We start from the raw sequence: 22,324 nt of genomic DNA on the forward strand, positions 1-22,324 counted from the left end.
ATTTATATATGCACATCTTTTTTAAATATTAATTTTAAAATTTTTATAATTAAATTTATTTTTAAATTAAACTGACTGTGTAATTACACATGTGCAACCAAACAACACGCTTGTAATTACACTGTAATTACATTATGACAAACAAACAAGTCGTTGTAATTACTAGACTGTGAATTACTAGGATAGTAATTACACCAATTCCAATTACCGGTTGGCTTTCCAAACAGGCTCTAAAAGTTCTACTATTTACGATCTATAAACATCATTTAAAACAACAACTAGGCACTTTATAATAATAGTCTTGACAACCCCACCATCCCACCTCTTAGTTGAAGATTTATTAAAATAATTTATCAAAAATGCGGCCACATGGTCATTAAGTTAAACACTGATAGATGTTGAATTAGGGAAACTCTAATAGACTGTCATAACGCTTTTAGTTGTGAATGTGCTATCTTTAGAATTTTTCTGCAAAGAAATGATTGACTTTTATGATGATACTTTACCTTTTTGTTGGAATCCTATTGGGTTTTTTTAAAGCTAGATATCGATGGATGAGAAATAACACTAACATGACTGTAGCACTTTGTTTCTTCCTCCTTAAGCATCCTTTTTAGCCAACTTTAGTAAAGACAAGTGAATGATACGCCGAGATGTTCCATTTCTATGTTTGCACTTAAAATAAGGGTTGCCATGTCTAATTACAAAAGCAATAGCCTAAAAAGATGATCAAATTATTGGTATGTTTAGGGATGGTGGCAATGTACCAACATGAATGGATATGTTATGAGCCTCTTTTCATATAATAATAAATAACAATGCCCATCATGGATAAGAATCTTCATGACTTATTTTCAACTTGAAGAATATTTGTTTTAGGACAAGCGACTTAAGCAACAGTATCTGATAAAGAGCAATTGCATATCTAAATTACTAGACAAAAATCTCAGTGCCGACAGACTGGCCTTTAAAATCCTCATGAATACATATAAGAAGCAGATCCAAAGTTTGATAAATTTCATCTTAAGATTTAGTATTAACCACATTGTACTTCTAATATCATGGTTCAAATTTTATATTTGTTAAAATTTTAGTAGTTCTCCGTACATATTTAAACTATGTATCAAAATAAGACTCTAGTATAAGACTTCCCCGGACCCCGGGCATAGCGGGAACTTAGCACACCCGGCTGTCATTTTTTATCAAAATAATGGATCTAGTCAAACTCTAAACACCAAAGTTGCATCAAAATCAACCGTGTTAGAAGTCTTTAAGGTAGAGATCGATTGACTTTGCTCTAGAACTGTGACAATACCTACAACTGCTCTGACACTGTAAAGTTATCTGACACTAAAGAAAATACCTACACCACTATAGCCTACCATGGCAATTCTTGAAAAAATTCAAACCCTTCAGAAGAGTTGGTGAACTAGCATTCGCTTATTTATAAAACAGACCATACAACCGCGCTCTTTAAGACTATTTTCATAATCAAACAAAATGCGGACTATAAAGTGTCAAAACGATGAAAAGATAGTCACCAAAACTGAAATATGCCACACCATTAACTGTTGCACAAGTGAAATTGCTATTTGAGCTACAAGTATGATCCTCCTGAGTTCTTTCAAGCTGTGGCTGCATCTCTCAGAAGAGCTAGAATTCCCACCATGTGATTAGGAGCACTGAACGTTTTCGACCAAGTCCGGTGGCAAACACCAAGCAAAAATTTTCGACCTTGTAAACCACATGGCCACTCTTCATGTGACCTCTCAAACAATATTCTAAACTAAGCCCTATATTGTGAATATGGCATGAACAATATTAAGATACATGACATTGCAAGTATATAATAGCTATGCTTGCAGATGTGCAGTGTACAGTATAGAATGAACTCTACATCGAACGCTGAAACTCCCATGTATGTATCACTCTGTCTTCTTCTCAGATTCATCAATGGCAGCTAATCTCTCAACTAGGGGAGGGTGAGAATAATGATAGGCTGAATACCAAGGATCTGTGTTCATAGCTGACAAGTTCTCTTCCTGCAAGACACCGGACAAATGGTTATTACAGACTTAGTACCATGCAAATACTTCCAAAGTAGAGGACAACATGCGCATTCCAATAATCTCAAGTTCTATAAAATATAGTAAAAATGATACATGAAAACAGTTTCCAAATGTTAAAGTAGATATGTTCCAGAAAGTAGAGAAAGTTAACCTGCAGTTTCACAAGACCAGCTCGAAGAGGTGCTGCATAACCCAGCTTCTTTGCAAATGCATCAGCCTTGAGAGAGAAGCAACATTAAGTTCAAGTAAAAGCTTTTCGGGTGCAAAAAAAATGATTCAAAATCTGAAGACAAGTGATGGAGAGGTATCACAAAATTTACCTGGAACTCAAAGGCACGGCTGACAAGATTAAGGCCAAAGCTCACAAGATGCTGGAGAGGTATCACAGTGTGCTGCAAAAATAAAATTAAATGGAATAAATAAGACAAAAAGTATTTGATTTTTTATTGAAAACATTAATCCTTGTGTTGCAGTGTTTCAGACAACATAATAGAGAAGTTCCACCTGGTTGCATACACAAAATTGACTGTCACAAAGAAAAACAACCTTGAGGGGTACAACAATGATCAACTAAATCACAGACTCACGACTTATGCCAGGATTTGATTTTATAAGTAAAAAGACCGTTTCAAATTAAAGATCTTGATTCAGCTCTAAATGAATTTAAGATGTGAGTACAAAATATGAATTGACTTGTTATATAAGCAAAACAAAAGGGTTCTAAAAGAAATAGCTGGTTGATCTTTTATGATAGAATGGAGAAAAGTTGTATTGAGAAGAGTAAATGCGGGCCCCATTGATCTACGAGACAAGTTCAAAAGTTCCCTCTTTAGAAAAGTCACCATTATTTTGATCTGAGCTAGAAAGGAAAATGGAGATTCAATTCAGAGAGAGGAGTAAAAAGCTCAGTCATCTCTTTCGAACTATTGAAGGGCACTTGAAAATCTCAATTAATTGTACATTGAAACTTGCTTCTAAATTGGTAAGTGGAATCCAAAAGATGGACTTGAATGGGATTTGCATATTTTGAAATAATCATATTTAACTCTTCCTAGTCGCCACACCTCCTGACCAGATGTCCAGTATTACCTGAAATATGATGAGTCCAATGAGAACTGGTTGTGTATCAAACCCAAAACTCTGAAACAAATCCTTTGAATTCCTAACAAGAGCGTATCCTCCAAACTGCAAGAACGTGAGAATCTGCAGAGATATACATGTGTCAGAAAAAAATAAACATAAATATAAAGTAAAGTTTGTCTGAAAAACAGCAATCATAAAAGTACATATGTATGCACCACATAGATAAGTATATATGTGTGCACAAGGCATGCCTATCAGGTAAAGAAGAAAGAAGAAAGAAGCAAGATACTTTTGGCAACGTTAGCACCAAAAGTTGGGCAAACCATGCACCTGAAACAAAACAATGTAGTCTGTCCAATTGAATGCTATTTAGGGAAGTCAATTAATTTTACCATAACTTTATTTTCAAAAGGTTACAGCGGTGATGTCCCTAAATAATAACTTCCCACATCTTACAACTTGTTTCCAAAGGCAAATCCCACAGTCAAACATCTATAGCTCGAGGGCAATCATCGACGTAAATACAGACCAAAACCTTTTACCACAATGTGATAAACCTAATGTCAAAAGTCCTGAAACCACATTGCAATGGCCACAGGTTATTTTCCTCCAAGTACAAGTGGTTTTCCAACTGAGCCTAGCACCAAAAAGATCACACTTTGTATTGTTTGGCCTCATAAAAAATATGCTCAAGTGATCACAATCCAAAATTGAGAATAGGAAAAAAAAAAGAGTTGCTGACAGTGACGATCCAAAGGCAATACAAAGGTGGTGACCATACCGGTGGCGTGTGCAAACCCACACATCACAAGCTACACTCACTCTTACCACTAGACTCAAGCCCTGGGGCATTCAACCACTTCAAGTTACTCCAATGTATATGTGGGAAATATATTGTGACAAACAAAGAAACTAGTGCAGGATCTTGCAAGTCGATGTGTTGTATTAGGAGCACATAGGGAGAATGCAAGGAATTCTGACTCATAAATCCAGAGAAGACGGGAAAGAAGTGACAAAATAAGCAAGATGAGGAAAGGGAAACCCAAAACATGAAACAGGGTTGATCCATCTAGAATGTTGCATACAAATCAATCGATCAACTATGCCGTACACCCAGATTAACTGAAGTTAGCTATGTAAGTCATGTGTACTCATTCTTCTCTATCAGGCCCCTTTTGATCCCAATACTAACTAATTTGTCTTCTGGATCTCACACTTATACATACCTGACATTAGTTCCTAACCCAACTATGAAAAGCTTTGCTGGATAATGGACCAAGTACAAGTGTTACAATAGATAAGCTCTATCCTGACGTATCTCTCATCTAGATTGATTCCGAGCAATTGTAAGTCTTTTCTTACAAGTTTCCTCTATGTGATTTTACATCTACCTAACTAGTCACTCCTTTTAGCACCTTCAAGAATCACATAATCAACTCTCCTACAAACGGGTGCATACAGGTTTACTTAGGACATGACCAAACTATCTGACTTGATCTTCCCTCATTTATAAGTTCTACGACTCTTGCATTCTTTGTCAAATGTGATCATTATTAATCGTGCCCAATATAGTGTGATTGCATAGCTTCTATTTTTTTTTTTTGAGAATGAAAAAAAAAATGCATTTATATGGGTCTTGGATACCCAACATTCACTTATATAATATTGTTGGCCTTACAATTGTTCTATAAAACATGCCTTTTACTTTGTTAGGCGCCTTCCCCTTTTGCATAGCTATCACTCTTGTAATATTTTTTTTGAAAATGTAACATCACTCTTGTAATATTCATCCATTTAAATCATTCTATTTAATTCTATCTGTCACATCTAAATATGTCATCACATCCTCCTTGAAGAGTGAGGACAGACACCTAAATGTCTGAATTGTGTGCATTTACCTATGTTGCTCGGACCCTTCGCTTTTGCCGCCGTACCCGTGTCCGACACGACACGACACGGGTTTGGGTACGGAATTCGTGTCGGATCCGGTCAATAGAGATCGGATACTTTGACCGAAATTCATGACCAAACTAAAGAAAAATTTTGAGATTATGATTTCTCAAGATAACAAAAAGTAGAGATTTGAAGACATGAGATGGCATACCTTCAATATTATGTAGAAAATTTAACTAGTTTCTCGGAGCACGCAGTCTAGCACCTAGTAGAATGGAAGATTGAATCACATGTCTGGTACAAACTACATGTAGGTGCTTCCACAAAAAGCTCTCATAATCTAGGCATATTCTTGTAGCTATATTATTAGAATTTTGAATTATTTTTGCCGAATCCCCGCACCCGTATCCGTACCCGGATCCGTACCCACGAATCTTAAAATTTAGATCATACCGAGTCCGACCTCTAGATCCATACCCGTATCCGACACCCGCACCCGAGTCCGAGCAACATAGGCATTTACACAATAAAATCTTTTCTAATATCACTTCACCAGCATTCTTCTTATTGGGGCTAACTTGTAATATTAATTTGTTGTATATTATACTTACCCTAAAACTCTTACTCTCCAAAGTGATTTGTCAATAGGTCATTTTTTGCGACTCTCACTGGATTCATTTAATTAATACAATATCACGTGCAAATAGCATATACTATAAAACTTCATCACGTATATTATTGGTTCACTTATCCATACCTAGGATAAACAAACCCAAAGTTATGAGAACTCCTCTGCATCTTCACTCACACTTCTGAACGTTCATTTGTGCATATCCTTACTTTATAGCATTTACATATTTGATATAAATTCTCCCTTTCTTCTCAAGCACCCATCAAATAACTTTTCTTTGACCCTTATCCTATCTTTTCACTAGATCAATGAATAGCACGTGAATTTATAATTTCCTCCTTTTCCTCCTCATAAATTTCACCCACTTTCATAGTTTCTTCATCAATAATACCTTACCATTGCCCCAAAAAAGGTAATTTTGTATACCTCATTGTAAGTTTTTGTAAGACCACATATCGTGTAAAACAAAGACGCCGGCCTTTCTAGCAAAATCTATCATCCAAAATCATAAAACTAAAACGACTTAGACTAAGTTCAATTTCCCAAAGAGCTGAATGCAATGCAAATCACAAGGAGTTTGTGCTCATTGGCGTCTTAGATGTGTGAGCCAGTTCTCAGAAGTCAGAACATTTCATGTCACTAGCAGTTGCAACTAAAAATGGGACCCAAAAGATAAGAAATATGTTTGAAATCTAAACTACATCGTAAGAACTGAAGACGTGCTAAAAGACCCCAACTAATTAAAAACTAATGTCCTTGAATACTTCACTGATCAAACCACACGAGATCTAAAAATAAAATGCTTCTTTTATCGTGATCAGTGTCCAATAAATACTAAACTTATTTCAACTCCATATGAAACTTCTCTTTAGTGCTTAAATCCCATGTTCTAACAATTTTCTTACAGCCCATCTCAGTAACAATTGGGCATGAGTTTTTGACACTTTTCTGTGAACAATAATGACAACAATAGGTATGCCGTTCCGTGTTTCAAGAGTTACACCAGAATTTAGCATTATCTTCTTCCATAAAAGAAGCTTGTTTATTCTTTATTTTTTTAATTATAATCTTCTGCCATAAAATCTAAGATGTAAAACGAACTAACCCCTAGAGTCTCCGTGCTAACACAAATTAAATCACATAAAAAGGGATGAAGCAAAAATATGCTTAATCTAAGGCAGAAAGCACAATACATTAAAGTGAGACCAAATGTGGAAAAACTATTGATCAGAGTGAGAAGTCTCTGACTTCAGTATAGCAGTGACTTCATTAACCTTCTTGGCCAGCTACAGCTCACACATGGGAATCCCTCCTGCTTCCCTACCCAGCCTAAACAACTGCTAACAGACTTGACATATGAATGAGAGAGACAACATGGGCTTCAGGAATTAATTAACCTACCTGGACGGCGATGAAGGAGTACATGGTGTGATTAAGTTTCCAGTGACCAAGCTCGTGTGCAATAACAGCAACTATTTCCTCATCATTCTTGCACTACAGAGCACCAGCAAGTAAAATTAATGGACTCCCAAAATACAAAGTAAGCATTTTAAAGGATTTTAAAAGCCAGAAGAAATTATAATCGGAGAAGAAGAAAGAAACCATGGGGGAGAAAAAAGAGTTTAACGGCTAATATTTTGGACATGTATCCTGGTATATGTATCTTCATGAAGTCCAGCTACAAGGATACCACATATAAGAAGTGACATTATCATAATGATCCATGCAGTAAAGACATCTTTCTAACATCCAACCAGTTCAAGGAAATAGGAATATTATTTTTAGTTGGTTAGAAAAGTAAATGTAGAGCGCCAACATATAATGGCAATGGACCTATATAGCCATTCCTCAAGATACCCCTCCATCTTAAGCTCGGCTACAGCTCTCAATGTTCTCAAATAACGGTTATATCTCCTTGAGGACATTCAATACATAAGCAATGAAATAGCAGAAACTGTTTTCAGTAAACTAGCAGTCATTAGCATACTCTCCACCCAAAAAAGCAACATAAAATTGGTTTTCAAAAATCATCACAGTAATATATTTTACCATCTTCAATTTTCTCAGTATCTAAGGCATAAACTCCTGCCATCAAGCAGATATCTGTTACGGTGACCCGTCTTGGGAGGAACCAGCAAAGTTATAGTTCAATTATTATGCAATAGTAAAATGGTAGCATCTGCATGAGAACTCATTGCCCTTATTCTTTGCTATTTCACTCAAATCAAGAACATATTAGAACAACCTTTTACCAACAAAACAGTCTATAGGAGTTCATTAAATGTTTATAACTTCATCAACAACTAATAGCAATGAACAGAGGACCAGAGAAAAAAACCAGGTTTTATAGGCACCACACCTGCTGGATGAGTGTATCATAGAGGACAATGCGCTTGTTCTTGAAGAACCCATACATGTATGCCTAGCAAAAGGTTACAGATACAAGATCAGTCATGGAGTAAGAGGGGAGATAATAGAAAAAATAGTTAACTAGCTATACAACAGATAAGACAGAAATAGGTAACTAGGGAAAAACATCAGGATAATATTATACCCTGTGACATATAATAGAGAAAATAGGTCACCAGGTATACAAGAGATAAGACAGAAATAGGTAATAAGGGAGAAACATGAGGATAATATTACACCCTCTGTGACAATTACTATTTCACTGTCATAGACGGCATAACTCCAACAAATGTGTGAGCAGATATATTTCTAATATTCCTTTTGCCACCAGAAGGCTACAATATCCCAAATCTAATATGATAAGAATGGCTCAACTTTCAATATGAAGCAAGAATTAGTTGGTCACAACAAGCTGGAACCTGAACCATAAATGCTTCTTTAAATCCACAAAACATGCACCACGGAAGTGCAGACACACTTCTATACACACCTGTGTAAGAATCCTATACAACAATGCATCCGGTAATGTAATGTGGCTAATGTAGAAGGGGATAAGGACTAGAAAGCTATCGTGTATACGATTATTGTATCCATTGAACTTAATAATGAAAGTGAGGGGGAAAATTCTTTTGAATGTCTTTTACTTCCGAACCAGGAGGTCACGGGTTCAAGCCGTGGAAACAGCCTCTTGCAGAAATGTAGGGTAAGGCTGCGTACAATAGACCCTTGTGGTCCGGCCTTTCCCCGGACCCCGTGCATAGAGGGAGCTTAGTGCACCGGGCTGACCCCTTTTTTTTATTATTTCCGAAAAGCACAAATGAGTTGCAACTAATTTGTACAACTTAATTTATCAATAGTTTCGGCGTAGGACATAGTTGTATTATTTCATTACGTTCACCAGATATAAATGCAAGAACAATGAAGACTTGATCAGCCATTGTCTACTGTTGCAAGTGCACTAGCCATATGAAATTGAACACACTTTTCTAGCAGAAAGATAACTAACTACGAATGACTAGACAGATTTAATATGCAGCCCAGTACTGTGATAGAGAAGATGACAACTAAATCCCCTCTAAGCTCTTACCAATGTAGCAAAAAACTTTTAACCGAAAAAACAGAAAGCAGACAAAGATTTTTTTGAAAAAAAAATAAAAATTGTTTAATATATTTGTTTTCTATGTAAAATATAGTTCTAAAAAGAACAAAAGAACTTGGGCTCATACACATTTTGATATGTTAATTGAAATATTCTTGTTCTCAATTGCAGTCTGAAAGACTATATATTTGTTCCTTTATCTTTAAATTTATATAAAATATTCTTGTCCCGCCGTCAAAAAATTGGCTCCACCCTTCTGTAAATAGGTAGGCAGATGACAAAAGAGCATCGGTATCACATGCCCATTTGTCACTCAGCACAAGTGCAAATACTCCATATCTGATTAAAACGAAGAGATCGAAGAGGACTTCTCATACTAAGTCCATAACAGAAAAGAAGAGACACCTCTACAGACACCGAGTTGGTTGCCGTACATCCTGAGCTCTTTATTATATTTGATTTGCTCAAAAAGTAAGTGAATGCCTATAGTTTACTCTTTTGCAAACCATGGACAGCAAAAGGAATACACACCTCTCATCTCCAAAATATATGACAAAATAGAAAGATACTCAATTACAAAACAAAATAAAGCAAATAAGAGATAGAGGGTATTGCAAATCTGCGTTAGTTAAAGCTAAGATATTGAAGCAAAACAAGATATCTGAGGAGCAACTCTAACACAACCATATAAACTCTGGTTGCCTGTTACCACAAAAAGCTATCACAGACTCTTTTAAAAAAATCAAACTGGAAACCAAATAAAACTAGCCCAATTTAAAAATCTAAATTATCATCTCAAACTCTACTAGCATGGCTTGCACCACCCACCAACCTATGAAATTTAGAACGCAACATGAACTTTGCGACGAGTAAAATTCAACCAACATACATGTATAACTACTAGGCAAAGATCACTATAGTAGACAAAGTACTCACATTGCTATGGCTTGACCTTGTGGACCCATCAACAACGAACAATTTCTTTAGGGGAAATTTGAGTGAGGATGCAAGATTTTCAATCTTCAACCTAAGCTCTCCCTGTGGAAGCTACTCATCGAAAGAAAACCTAATCACCACATAAGGGCTGCAGGAAATATGTTTATGCTTTTCCTCTTCTTGAGGAGAAGACGGAGTTTATGTACTACTTACCGGAGTGAACTTGTTGAAAAGTGGAGCAATTAGTACTGGGTAGATAGTCATCATAACAAGAGACAAAATCAGCATAAATCCCCATAAGTATATTGCCAAGTAAGGACCTCCTTTCTGTAAATCGAGAATTGATTTATACTGTTAATGGAATGCACAAATGATATTTTCCAGCCTCCAAAATGCACGTGCAAGGAGCATGCACAGCCCCCCACCCACCCCAAATTCAAAAGTAAATTTTATGGAGACCCAACAAAGATCATGTTAAGACTTTGAATTTAACATAGCCGCAATAAATAGTACTCCCTCCAGATCAAAAAAAGAGTCCACTTAGTCATTTGCACACCTCTTAAGAAAACACTAACTCCTAGACAAAAATAGGTAATTTGACTAAATTACCCCTAATTAAATAAGCATTGGGATTTGATCATATAACACTTAATAGGGGCAAGTATGGAAAAACAGGGTTAATACTTTCTTGATTTGATAAGTGGACTCTTTTTTTGATCCAAGAAAAAAAGGCTAAGTGGACTCTTTTTTTGATCCGGAGGGAGTATCCTTTAATTCGTAGCATGTGACAGTACCTGTACTATAACAATGATGGCAGCAACAATGGGAGGACCAAGCACAATAGCTAAAGCAATTCCTTTTATCATGTCCCTGAAGAATAACCACATTGTTTGCTGCATCACGAAGACAATTCAAATTCCAAATAGACATGTTAACCACAAAGAATCGACAGTTGCATGAAACTCTTTAAAGTGGAAGAAAGAATGACATTAATTCCATGATACCTTGTTGAAACCATGGCGGGCCTCAATCACAAAGGTTGAATACAATGAAAATGGCAAATCAGTGATCTGCGGAAGCAACCGAAAATTAGACTTGATACCAAATTATGAAGATTAGGACAGACATATCATTTTGAAGCAATCCAGAATACTGGAAGATGTCATTGGTCCAGTATACCACCACACTAAACACTAGTATAGCCAAGTAGCTGCAGTAACCAACATGCTTCTTGATATAAGATTGTATCATTTCAGAAGAGGAACCAACAGCAAATTCACCACAAGAAAGCAGTCTCGGCCAAACAGAAGTATTTTGCAATACTTTCCTAACTGAGATCTTAACTTATGAAAAGATGCATTGACCTCTGAAAAAACAAAAACTGAAAACTACTGATCAAAGTTGCTTGTCATTGCGAGTGCAAAAACTAAAAAATATGTCAGGTCAGACACTAAGGAGCCGTTTGGACATGGTTTGAAACCATGAGATGAAACCATGATTTGAAACCATGTTTGGACATGCAATTTGGATTTCTAAAGTTGTATTTTTTCTTATAGACATAAGAAGCCCACAAGTTGTGAAAACTATCAAAATATTCTCAATTCTTATACAATCTTACCAAATGAGCAAGTCATGGTTCATAACAAAATTAATACACTACTAGAAGGCCTTTCTAAAAAATACAACATCAATTGGTCAAACTTTAGTTCAATAAAAAAGAAAATTTAACAAGAATAGTAATGTAACTACTCTTTAATATAATCCTCCCACAAGGTAGACATAAATAAAGGTTGGTAAAGGGTTGGTGGGAGTAATTGTTAAAAATATCTACCAACTTATGGGTCTTTGGCTTACAAAATATAAACTTATGGGTCAAGTTCTATATTTAAAAATTTTGAAAACATGGTTTGAAACCCCAAATCATGCCTTTTCGGATGATTTGGGATTTCAAACCATGGTTTGAAACCATGAGATGAAATGCATGTCCAAACGCCTACTAAGGGAGCCAGGACGAAGAGCTCCAATTTTGAAAAAATTCACCCTCGGAATTCAACAAACAGGCTGACACATTTACTTAAGCATGATTCCTCATACAGAGCACCACAATTAGAGATGATAAAGAACATAATTAAATCAGATCTGGAGCTATCTTCAATCCAACAAAAAGAAAAAGAAAAAGAAAGATCGGGACTGCATATATGGTTTGTGGTTCATTTAGCCAACGCGACCAAACTACATCACTAGAACTTAAAGGAGGCTATACAGGGCACCCTTTAGGATACACGGGAAACATTTATGCATGAAAGACTTGCTGCTCCCCGAAGAAACAATTATTCACCAAGAACTTTAGCTGCAAATCCTAGAACTCATACGTAGTTATAGCAAAGTGCCTTACTAAACAAGGAACAGACAAGTTCCCTGACTAGAGCTAACACAAAATCCCTCAAATAAGTAAATGAAAGTTATTCCAAAATCAAACGCAGATCACAAATCATCAGCATTTGCCTCATCAGCTAACATTCACTTAACATGGATAACACCATCATATGGGCATAATTTCATTACATTTCACAGTAAAAAAATTCCTATGCAAGCTCGGTTCACAAGGACCAGCCTTGAGCAACCAAACCAAATCAATTTCACCAAGGACAAAACTCCAAAAAATGTCAACCATAATGAACAAGAAACCAAAAGATATCCATATGCACCTGTGACCAAACCATAACTCCTGCCAAAAAAGAGAGTGTGTGAAATATTTCATTCTCTGCATTGAAACCAAGGTATAGCAAAACTTCTCCTGATCTCTGCCAGAAAATAAAACACAAAGTCAATGAGTTGCTAGAATGGCAAGATAAGACAATTTAAGGAAAAAACTGAACCATTTCACCTTCCAAAACCAGGGCAGTATCCGGAAGTACAAGATGGAAGCGTCCATAAGTATAGTAACAAACTCGTGGACAAAATGGAAGTAACTGAAACAAAATAGAAGACCAAAAAGTAAATATCAAAGTCGAACAAATTAGAACAAGAACGGGCAGATTTTGATGGTGTCCCATGAACAAAAGAAAAAACTAGTACGATAGAAACCCAAAAAAACAAGTACAAAAGAAACCTTTTGTCTAGACTATATGCGCGAGACTTCTCAAATTTTTCCTGGCCGATAACTCCCACCAAAGGTTTGGGAAGTGTTGGCAATTTATGAGCAGCATGCTGCCGTACATCAAGGTATGTCTCAAATATGTACATTAATATCATGAAACCTGAACGGTTCAACAGCAAAAAGCTCAATAAGAGAAGGTCAATACTACACCGTAGAAAAGAAAGCAATAAATAAAATCAAGGAGTCAAGTCCAAGATAAAACCTGGCGCAAACAGCCAGTCAACAACTAAGTGACACGAAAACAAACAATTTACAGAGATGAAAATCATTAAGTCACACAATATGTCTTGGAAATTGAACCAAACCAGACGTTTTACAATCATTCAAAGATTAGACGACATCCCTAAGTCTAAAGCAAACAATGCTAGTTGGAGGGAAATCTTCCATTCATTGCATCATCATTTTAACAATGTTGTTTCCTGGCTAGTTAAACTATAGGCCACATCAAATTAAGGGTGAAGAAGGAGTAAGCCACCAAATCATACATCAGATGACAACTCAAACTATATAAGATCAACAAAAAAAGAAATCTTAAATTTTTTCTTCCCTGTCCCAATCCATAAGCAATACCCAAATTGTGGTTACGGTGTATTCCCCACCAGCATTAGCTGTCCATACTTAACAATTGAATGAAGTCAAAATCTACTCTATCATCGTTCAAGGTATTATCAGAAAAACTGGATGCATTAGCAATCAACAATCAAAACTAAGAAAACAAAGAACTCATGGAGGGACAGCCAAGGTTTCAGTCAATTTGACTATATATTCTGCACCTACAGAACCATTCAACAATCGACATCCATTGGCTTAAGCACAGACAGAATTAAGATATATGAATCTCTTCACAAACTGTAATGGGCATCGCAACGTAAATTATTATAGTTCAACAGTGAGTGTTACAACAATTATAGAAAAACAATTGGATAGTACAGCAAAAATGCTTAACCAAGATTCACATGGATTCTACTATTTTTCCAGTCACTGAGGAAGTTGCCAGAACAAATTAAAGCTCGCAGAATAAAAGGCATTTACAACCCCTTTGAATGAAGATTTCCCTGACTTATTCATCATACGCAACAATCCTGAGGCAACTGTCAACGAGTGTTGGACTACTCAAGGGTGGGATTTATCATTTAGGAGACTTTTGAATGATTGGGAAGTGGACAGGGTGGCAAATTTGCTACATGAATTGGAGGGCTTCAGTGGCACTACATCAGAATCAGACTCTATAAGATGGAAACATAACAAGGATGGGCAATTTTCCGTTAAAAGGGTCTATGAAATTGACAATGCACAACAATACAGAACCAAGCAAACTAAAGTGAAATGCTTTACATGGCTGGTAGCTAGAAGGGCTCGTTTGACTCAGGAAGTTTTGAAGAGAAAGGGACAGATCATTGTCTCCAGATGTCCACTATGTGGGGAAACAGATGAGACCAACAGCCATCTCTTTCTGCATTGTAAATTCACTGCACAGTTATTGGCTTTATTTTTTACCCTCACAAACACAAAATGGACCATGCCCGAGCACACTGCAGATCTACTGAGTTGCTGGATTAGAAGAGGAGGAAGCGAGAGCCAGAAGAAATGGTGGAGAATTATCCCACACTGTACCTGGTGGACTGTGTGGAGAGAGAGGAATAGCAGAAGTTTTCAAGATAGGTCCAATTCCATTCACATAGTTGAATGGAATTGTATTTTATATTTTTATTTTTGGTGTAAAGAGAAAGAAATAGAGGAATCAGAGCTTGTAGATTTGTTAGGCTCTCTGTAAGTAGTATCTATCCCTTTTTCTTATCTGTTTTTTTTTTTTTTTTTTGGTTGCCAGCATATCCTTAATGCTGAGGAATACAACATTACCAGTTTCAAAAAAAAAAAGGCATTTACAACACGATCCTCCGATTAAATCCCTCCAAATACCAATAACACATCACCGCTTTTGGTAAGGTAATGTAAATGTTATTAATGGGCATCCAACCAAGCTTCATATGGCTTCTGTTTTTTTGTCCACTCACTAAGAAAGTTGCCAGACAAATTAAAGTGCACAGAATGAAAGGCAATTCGAACATGATCCAACAATTAAAGCCCTCCAAATGCCAATAACACATCACTCCTTATTTTACAAGGTAGCATAAATAATAGTAATGGGCATCCAGTGGATGCAGAATAAGTACAAAAAGGTTCCTTTAAATAAACTTTAAGAACCAGCAAAACCCAAAAAACTCATTACTTGATATACATTGCACAGTTTGCTCCAGCAAAAAAGGATTTATAACACACACTTAGCCTTCAATGAAAGAGAAGGGAAAAAATTTCATTTCAAGCATATATATATACCTTTCTTTCCATATGGTCCACGTACCAATAATGCACCACTCCTTGGGTAGCAAAAAGAGACAGATGGCATTTCTTAATTTAGGCACAGTTGAGGAAGTGAGCGCAGGAGGAGTTAGGCATTCAAGCACTTAATATTAACTTGGTTACTTGCAAAATCTGAGAGTCCCCCAGCTCTATCATGATTCTTCCGTAAAACCAAAACGCAGACACCAAGTATTTATTATTCTTATCATGTAGGTTGATTACAACATGAAGAAAAAGGACCTATGAGTTTGAAAGGTTGTACAGGAGACTAAGTGTATCTTATCGTTCTTGTTTAGACATTTTCTATGCCAACCTTGCAGAAACTCAGCAGTGGTTGGTGCATCGTCTGGTGAATCCCAAAACTGTGACGAAACAAGGCTAAGAAACTTTTAACACCTTTTAAAAGTTAGAATCATGATGGTACGCCTCACTTATCAAGCAGAAAGGCTCTGCTAAATGGAATTCTAAGTTAGCTTCTTAGCAAACAAAAATAAAACACCTAATTCAGTCATCGACAAACGAAACAGGACTCTAATGCAATCTGATATATTGACATTGGCTTTGTTTTTCAATAATAGTTTTTCAACTACTTCGCCACAGTCACAAACAGGTTGGGGACAACTATATGAATCCTGAATGACCATGTTTCTTCATTTAAATCATCTCAAACCAGCATTATACAAAATAAAATAAAACAGGTACAAAAAAATAAAATAAGAATTACAAACAATAAATTAAAGATACAAAAAATAAACTAAACAAAAGTAAAAGATACTAAAATAAAAAGTACAAAAATAAAATAAGAAGCCTTGATAAAAAAAAATTCAAAAATAAAATAAAAAGTAAAAAGAAATAAGAAGTACAAAAAAAATTAAATAAACTTTGTTGTTTCAAATAAATCTTTTCACCAACAACAACTACGCATTAGTCTCAAGCATGTCAGAGCCGACTATATGAATCCTCGATGACCATATTTCTCGATTTAAATTCATCTCAAGCCGACATTATACGAATAAAATAAGTACAAAATAAATAAAAAGTACAAACAATGAAATAAAAGTAGAAGAAAACAAAACAAAAAGTACAAAAGGTTCAAGAACAAAAAGTACAAAAAATAAAATAACAAGTACGCTAAATAATATAAAAAGTAGAAATAGCTGTTTTTGAGGATCAAAGTATGACCCTCGAGCTAGACAGCAACCAGATTAACTAATGCACCACAATGGTTCAATAAGGAAGTAAATTTTTTTTGTTTTTTGTTTTTTGAAACAGCTTTTTTTTTTTCTTTTTTTTTTTTTTGAAACAGCTTCAAAAAGGAAGTAATATCAGCATTGTTTGCTCTGCATGTACCTTCCTTTCTCTTTTTGACAGCACGGCTAAGCCATGATCAAAATATTTTCTTTTCTTTTGGGATAAATTTTCAAGCTATCCTTTTATAAGCTCTTGTCCCGATTCTTACACAATAACGGGTACATACATAATCATACAGTTCATTTTCTCCAACATTGAATTTTTCCCACATCTAATACCAAAAGCATCAGCATACCTTTTCACAGAAGCATATGAGTGGCTTCATTGCATCGGACAAACGTATTCAGAGAAAGGCTTACCAATTTAGAACTCAAAGTAAGAAGTACCAAAAATAAAATAAAAGAAGTACAAAAAGATAAAATAAGAAGTACAAAAAAATAAAATAAACTTTGTTATTTCACTATAAGCTTTTCAACAACAACTCAATCCCAAACATGTTGAGGCTTGTTTGGTCAGACTATATGAATCCTCAATGACCATGTTTCTCCATTTAAATTCATCTCAGGCCATCATTATACAAATAAAATAGAAGTACAAGAAATAAAAAAGTACAAATAATAAAATAAAAGATCCAAAAATAAAATAAGAAGTCCAAAAAAAATATAAAAGGTACAAATTACAAAAAGCTGTTTTGAGGCTCAAAAGCATGACCCTCAAGCTAGTATGCAACCAGATTAACCAACGGACCACAACGATTCAATAAGGAAGTTTTTTTTTTTTTTTTTTTGACATTGATTCGCTAAGGAAGTTATACCAGCATGGTTTGCCCTGTATGTCCCTTCCTTTCTCCACAGCATGACTAACCCATGATTAAGATATCTATTTTTTTCTTTGGAGATAAATTTTCAAGATATCCTTTTATAAAATCTTATCCCGATCATTACACAACAAGGGGTACATATATAATCCATATAGTTTCATTTTCTTCAAAAGTGAATTTTTTCCACATCTAATACCAAGAGCATCAGCATACCTTTTCAGAGAAGCATATCAGTAGCTTCATCGCATCATACAAAAGTATTCAGGCAAAGGCTAACCAATTTAGAACTCAAAGTACTAGTAGAACCAGAGGACAATTTAGAACAACTACTACGTCTTAATTCCAAAAGAGTTGGGGTCAGTTATATGGTCCATACTCCATATCCAACTATGCTTCATTTGAGTCTGTTACATTCTAATACCTAAATTTTAAGAAAATAGACTCCTCAAGAACTAGAAAATCTCCAGTATCTCACATATATCCCCATATTGACATATAAATCTCTAACCAAACTGACAAAAGGTCCCACAAATAAGAAAATGTACACACATACGTGCATAGATAACATCAAGACTTTTAGAAATTATGGTACTAACTTCACAAAACAAAATAAATTCAAGATAACCAAAAACGTAAATACCTACTTCTTTCTAAGCAGACAGACAAAAGTGATACTATTCTATTTTATTTTTTTGATGACAAGGGAACCCGCAGCCGCTACCCTTTGGGTGCGCACAGGGTAAACCCCATTCCAGTGCAATAGCTCGCAAACCACACAGGAGAGATAACCCACACTACGCAAGCCATGTGTGACAAGATCGACCCAGAAGGAAAATCCCCTACTTTCGTAGGCAAGGGGTTTCAAAACTGAGACCTCCATTATGAAAGACCCGTGCTCAACCAACTGAGTCACCCTTCCGGGTTGACAACAGCGATACTATAACTATTTCTAATCAAGATAGCTAATTGATTGTCCCCAAGATAGAAACAGATACATACATAGAAAATCTTATGAGTTCTATAGAATAGATTTTTTTTTTTTTTTGATTTCCCATCTGGTGTCCGGTACCCACATTAGGGCCCGACTAAATCCGGATTCGTGGCAGGTAGTCCCACATTGGGGGTCAAAGCACTCCCTAACAATGGTGACTCCGTACCCAAGGGGCCTCGAACTCAAGAATAGATATATTCTTCAAGAAGTAGGTATAGTTTCAAAAATCCAATAACCCCTAAATTCCTAGTATTTCTTTCTAAATAGAGATTAAACGAATATTTGATCAAGAAACCGGAGATTTTGAAAACAAGCAAGGATTATTGAACCCAACTAATGCGTAAAACACGTCAAGACATTTACAGATTCCTTTTAAGTTAAAGAAACCCAAGATCCATACATATTCAAAAATAGACTAACAGAAAGACAGTAGAGTAAGAAAAGATATTGAGTTAAAGATTCCAATACACCCTATAAAATATTGCCTATCTCTTTCAAAACATACGTTCGACATAATTTAAACACAGTATTAATCGAAACATGAAAGGGGAAAAAGATTTCATAGATATCAGTAAGGAAACAGCTAAAATACTAATCTGACGTACTAAAATACGAATACGTATAATTGTAGAAAGATAGAAAAAATGGAAGGCGTACCAACAACTGCTTCCAAGTAAGGGAATGCCATGGTCAACTCACTGCTTAGCGCCGGTAAAGTGATTATGCACAAACGTCTCCTTTTCGTAATTTATGAAGAACTGTTTAATGGGTCGGATATATACAGAGGGTTTACACCGTGTGTTTTGGGCATGGGGATTTTAATTACACGTATGGTCAAACCTCTCTTTCCGGCGTCAGCGTTTATTCGAAAATTTCATGGCTGCTATAGTGAGGTAATATTATGCATGTATAATGATATTCGATATTTAGATCTTATTTAGCTGTTATAAATAAAAATACGTAAATAATTAATTTTTCATACTTTTTATGTTTTAAACGAAAATAATATATTTGTAAATTTTAAAATCTCAATTGATTTTCATATCTCATAAATTAAAAATTGTAAAGACTAATAAATTACTACTAAATCCATAACTAGTTGTACCACACAGATAAAGAATTAAAATATATGAAACATATGCATTTTAAATTAATTGAGAATTTAGATATTTCAAGTTTGACTTAAGAACTCTACAATTGTAGGTTGTTTCGTAAATTCTAGTCTCTTAGTGATAATATAACGCTTGAACTGACGAAAATTTTTATCCAAACTTTCAGCAAAAGGAAATTCAATAGCTTTCCCTTGAAGACTGTCTAGGTGCTAAACATTTGACTCTTCTATCTCTAAGTAACAGTTAGGCTCTTTATCGACACTTTTGTTGTCACATAATATATGCCTTACAAAATATTATTACACGCTATTTGAGTATGCCTGTTATAGAGAGGTCATTTTACAAAGAGTGTATTTATAACGGATGACATTGCTATTATAAGCAGAATGCTGTTATAGGGAAGTAAAATATAACATGAAAAATCGGTTCCGGAGAAAATCAGGCCGTTATAGTGAAATGCTGGTATAACGAATGGTAATTATGAAGAGGTTTGACTGTACTTAAAAAAATATAGTTTAAATTTTAATTAATTGTACAAAAAATTATTAAACTAATTTCTCAAATCAAAAATTCAATCAACTTCCAACAAATCAAAAAAAAAAACGATTGGTCGGATTCATCCAAATACATTCTAAAGTCATTTCAATTAAATACATTCTAAAATCATTTCTTCAATTAAAAATTTATTTTGAACTGAAAAAATGCTTCCTAACTCGAATAATTTTCCTAACCTTTCCCTTAAACGTTAAAAACCTCAAACAAGTAAGAAATTATCTATATGTATTTATTAACGTCGTAATGGAAATAGCATTCAACTGTTTAAAATACATACCGCAAATATAAACATGTCAATATTGCAAGTATGTATTATTACATTGACAAAATACATCAAAACACCCCTGAACTATACCCGAAATGTCGATATCACACCTAAACTATACGAGCGACCTATTACACACCTTAACATCTTAAAAGTGAATTAAATTACCCCTCCACAGACCAAAACCCAGGCGCGTATTTGTCCACGTTTTTTAGCGCGTTGGAGCTGTAAAAAGGGCCATTATAATTTTTAAAAAATGGAAAATAACTTGATAAATCCTAATTAATAATAAACCCAACGGTTCAAATTTTCACCCACCCACATTTACTTCATCCACCCACATTTACCCATACCCGTCCTAAACATTTAGAACCCTAACTCCCACTCCCCTAAATTGCTTAAAAACACGCCCAAATCGGAGCTCAACCCCAGTTGTTTTTTAATCAAAGGTAATTAAATTCAATTTTATTTAGCTTGTTCTCGGATTCACCTTTTTTTTTGTTGCATTTGTCTGTAATCTTTCATTTCGTATGGAGCACTGCCTAATTTGATTTTTTTTTTCTCTTTTCTGTTAAAGATTGTTATGCAATGGCTAAAATAGGCTTAAGTAAGTTTTGTAAGCAAGAAGATGATCATGAGTTGAAGGATGTGCGATGCAAATATGAATTTCATTTGCCATTGTTGACTTCTTGGACCCCAAGGAACCCTGGTAGAAGATATTGGAGTTGTCCATATTATGGTGTAAGTGAAATTTATTTCAAAAATTGAACTTTGAAGAAGTGAATTTGCCTTTCAAATATTGAACTTTGAAGAGTTGAAAGACTGATTTTTTTTATTGATTTTATTACATTTTAGGGTGATAGATCATGTGATTTTTATCTTTGGAAGGATGCTGACATTGATCCAAGATCCAAATTTGTTATTCCTAAATTAGTGGGAAGAATTGGTGAACTTGAAGCATCATTGGAGACTTTTGGAAAAGATGATTACAAGCCTTCTCCGTCAACAAACTCCGTGGAAAGTGAAATTGATATGAACAACATAGAAATTCAACTAGAAAATTTTGGAGAAGACATTAAGAAGATGAAGGAAAAAGAGAAGAAGTGGAAGAGCAAGTTGGCTAAGTCCAAGAAAAGGGAGAAAGTTCTTTTGATTTCGTTATTGTGTATTTGTATTGTAGTAGTAAGTTTTCTATTTCAAAACTTTTTTTTTAGAGGTGTTTCAATGAAGTTTCCCTAAGCTCTTGATGTAGTTTGGCATGTCGTTAGGGGTTATTTTGTAGTAGTAAGTTTTGGTACTTTTGGCATATTGTTAGCGGGGTTGCACTTGTTAGTGTTGTAAACAACTTGTTAGTGTTGGCATTTTGTGGAATGAATTGGAAATGTTGGCTATAATGTTGTTGTTGTGCAATTCTCAGTCTTGTGCAATTGCTTTGCAAAATTAGTAAGTATAAGGCATAAAACAATGACAAAATTTCATTTAACATTGAAAGAACTTTCATTAATCGAAGGCATAAAACATGAAAAGAAATAAAGAGACCTGTTCTATAATTACGATCTCCGGTGCCTTCTTATTAACGAAGAAGCATATGCGCCCGCTGACCTCGCAAGCTTGAAATTCTAAAACATTTCCTCTTTGCAGTCCGTTGTCATCAACAAACGCCTTCCATCCTTGGCAAAGACGCTTATA

At 35.2% G+C, this 22,324-nt stretch overlaps 1 protein-coding gene across 1 annotated transcript; it reads right to left on the reverse strand.

The window, feature by feature from the left end:
• Nucleotides 1–1,534: 1,534 nt before the first annotated feature.
• On the reverse strand, nucleotides 1,535–19,515 carry LOC132645549 (CAAX prenyl protease 1 homolog). The gene is made up of 14 exons (XM_060362571.1): nucleotides 19,361–19,515; nucleotides 13,233–13,380; nucleotides 13,008–13,092; nucleotides 12,829–12,924; nucleotides 11,125–11,190; nucleotides 10,915–11,013; nucleotides 10,334–10,447; nucleotides 10,121–10,231; nucleotides 8,036–8,098; nucleotides 7,078–7,170; nucleotides 3,159–3,272; nucleotides 2,390–2,461; nucleotides 2,221–2,286; nucleotides 1,535–2,042 (listed from the first exon to the last, which is right to left on the reverse strand). Exons 1-14 carry the CDS (start codon nucleotides 19,389–19,391, stop codon nucleotides 1,926–1,928), a joined length of 1,275 nt encoding a protein of 424 aa, XP_060218554.1. The 5' UTR covers nucleotides 19,392–19,515; the 3' UTR covers nucleotides 1,535–1,925.
• Nucleotides 19,516–22,324: the final 2,809 nt, after the last annotated feature.

This window comes from Lycium barbarum, chromosome 6 (assembly GCF_019175385.1).
Source record: "Lycium barbarum isolate Lr01 chromosome 6, ASM1917538v2, whole genome shotgun sequence".
Classification (NCBI taxonomy): Eukaryota; Viridiplantae; Streptophyta; class Magnoliopsida; order Solanales; family Solanaceae; genus Lycium; species Lycium barbarum.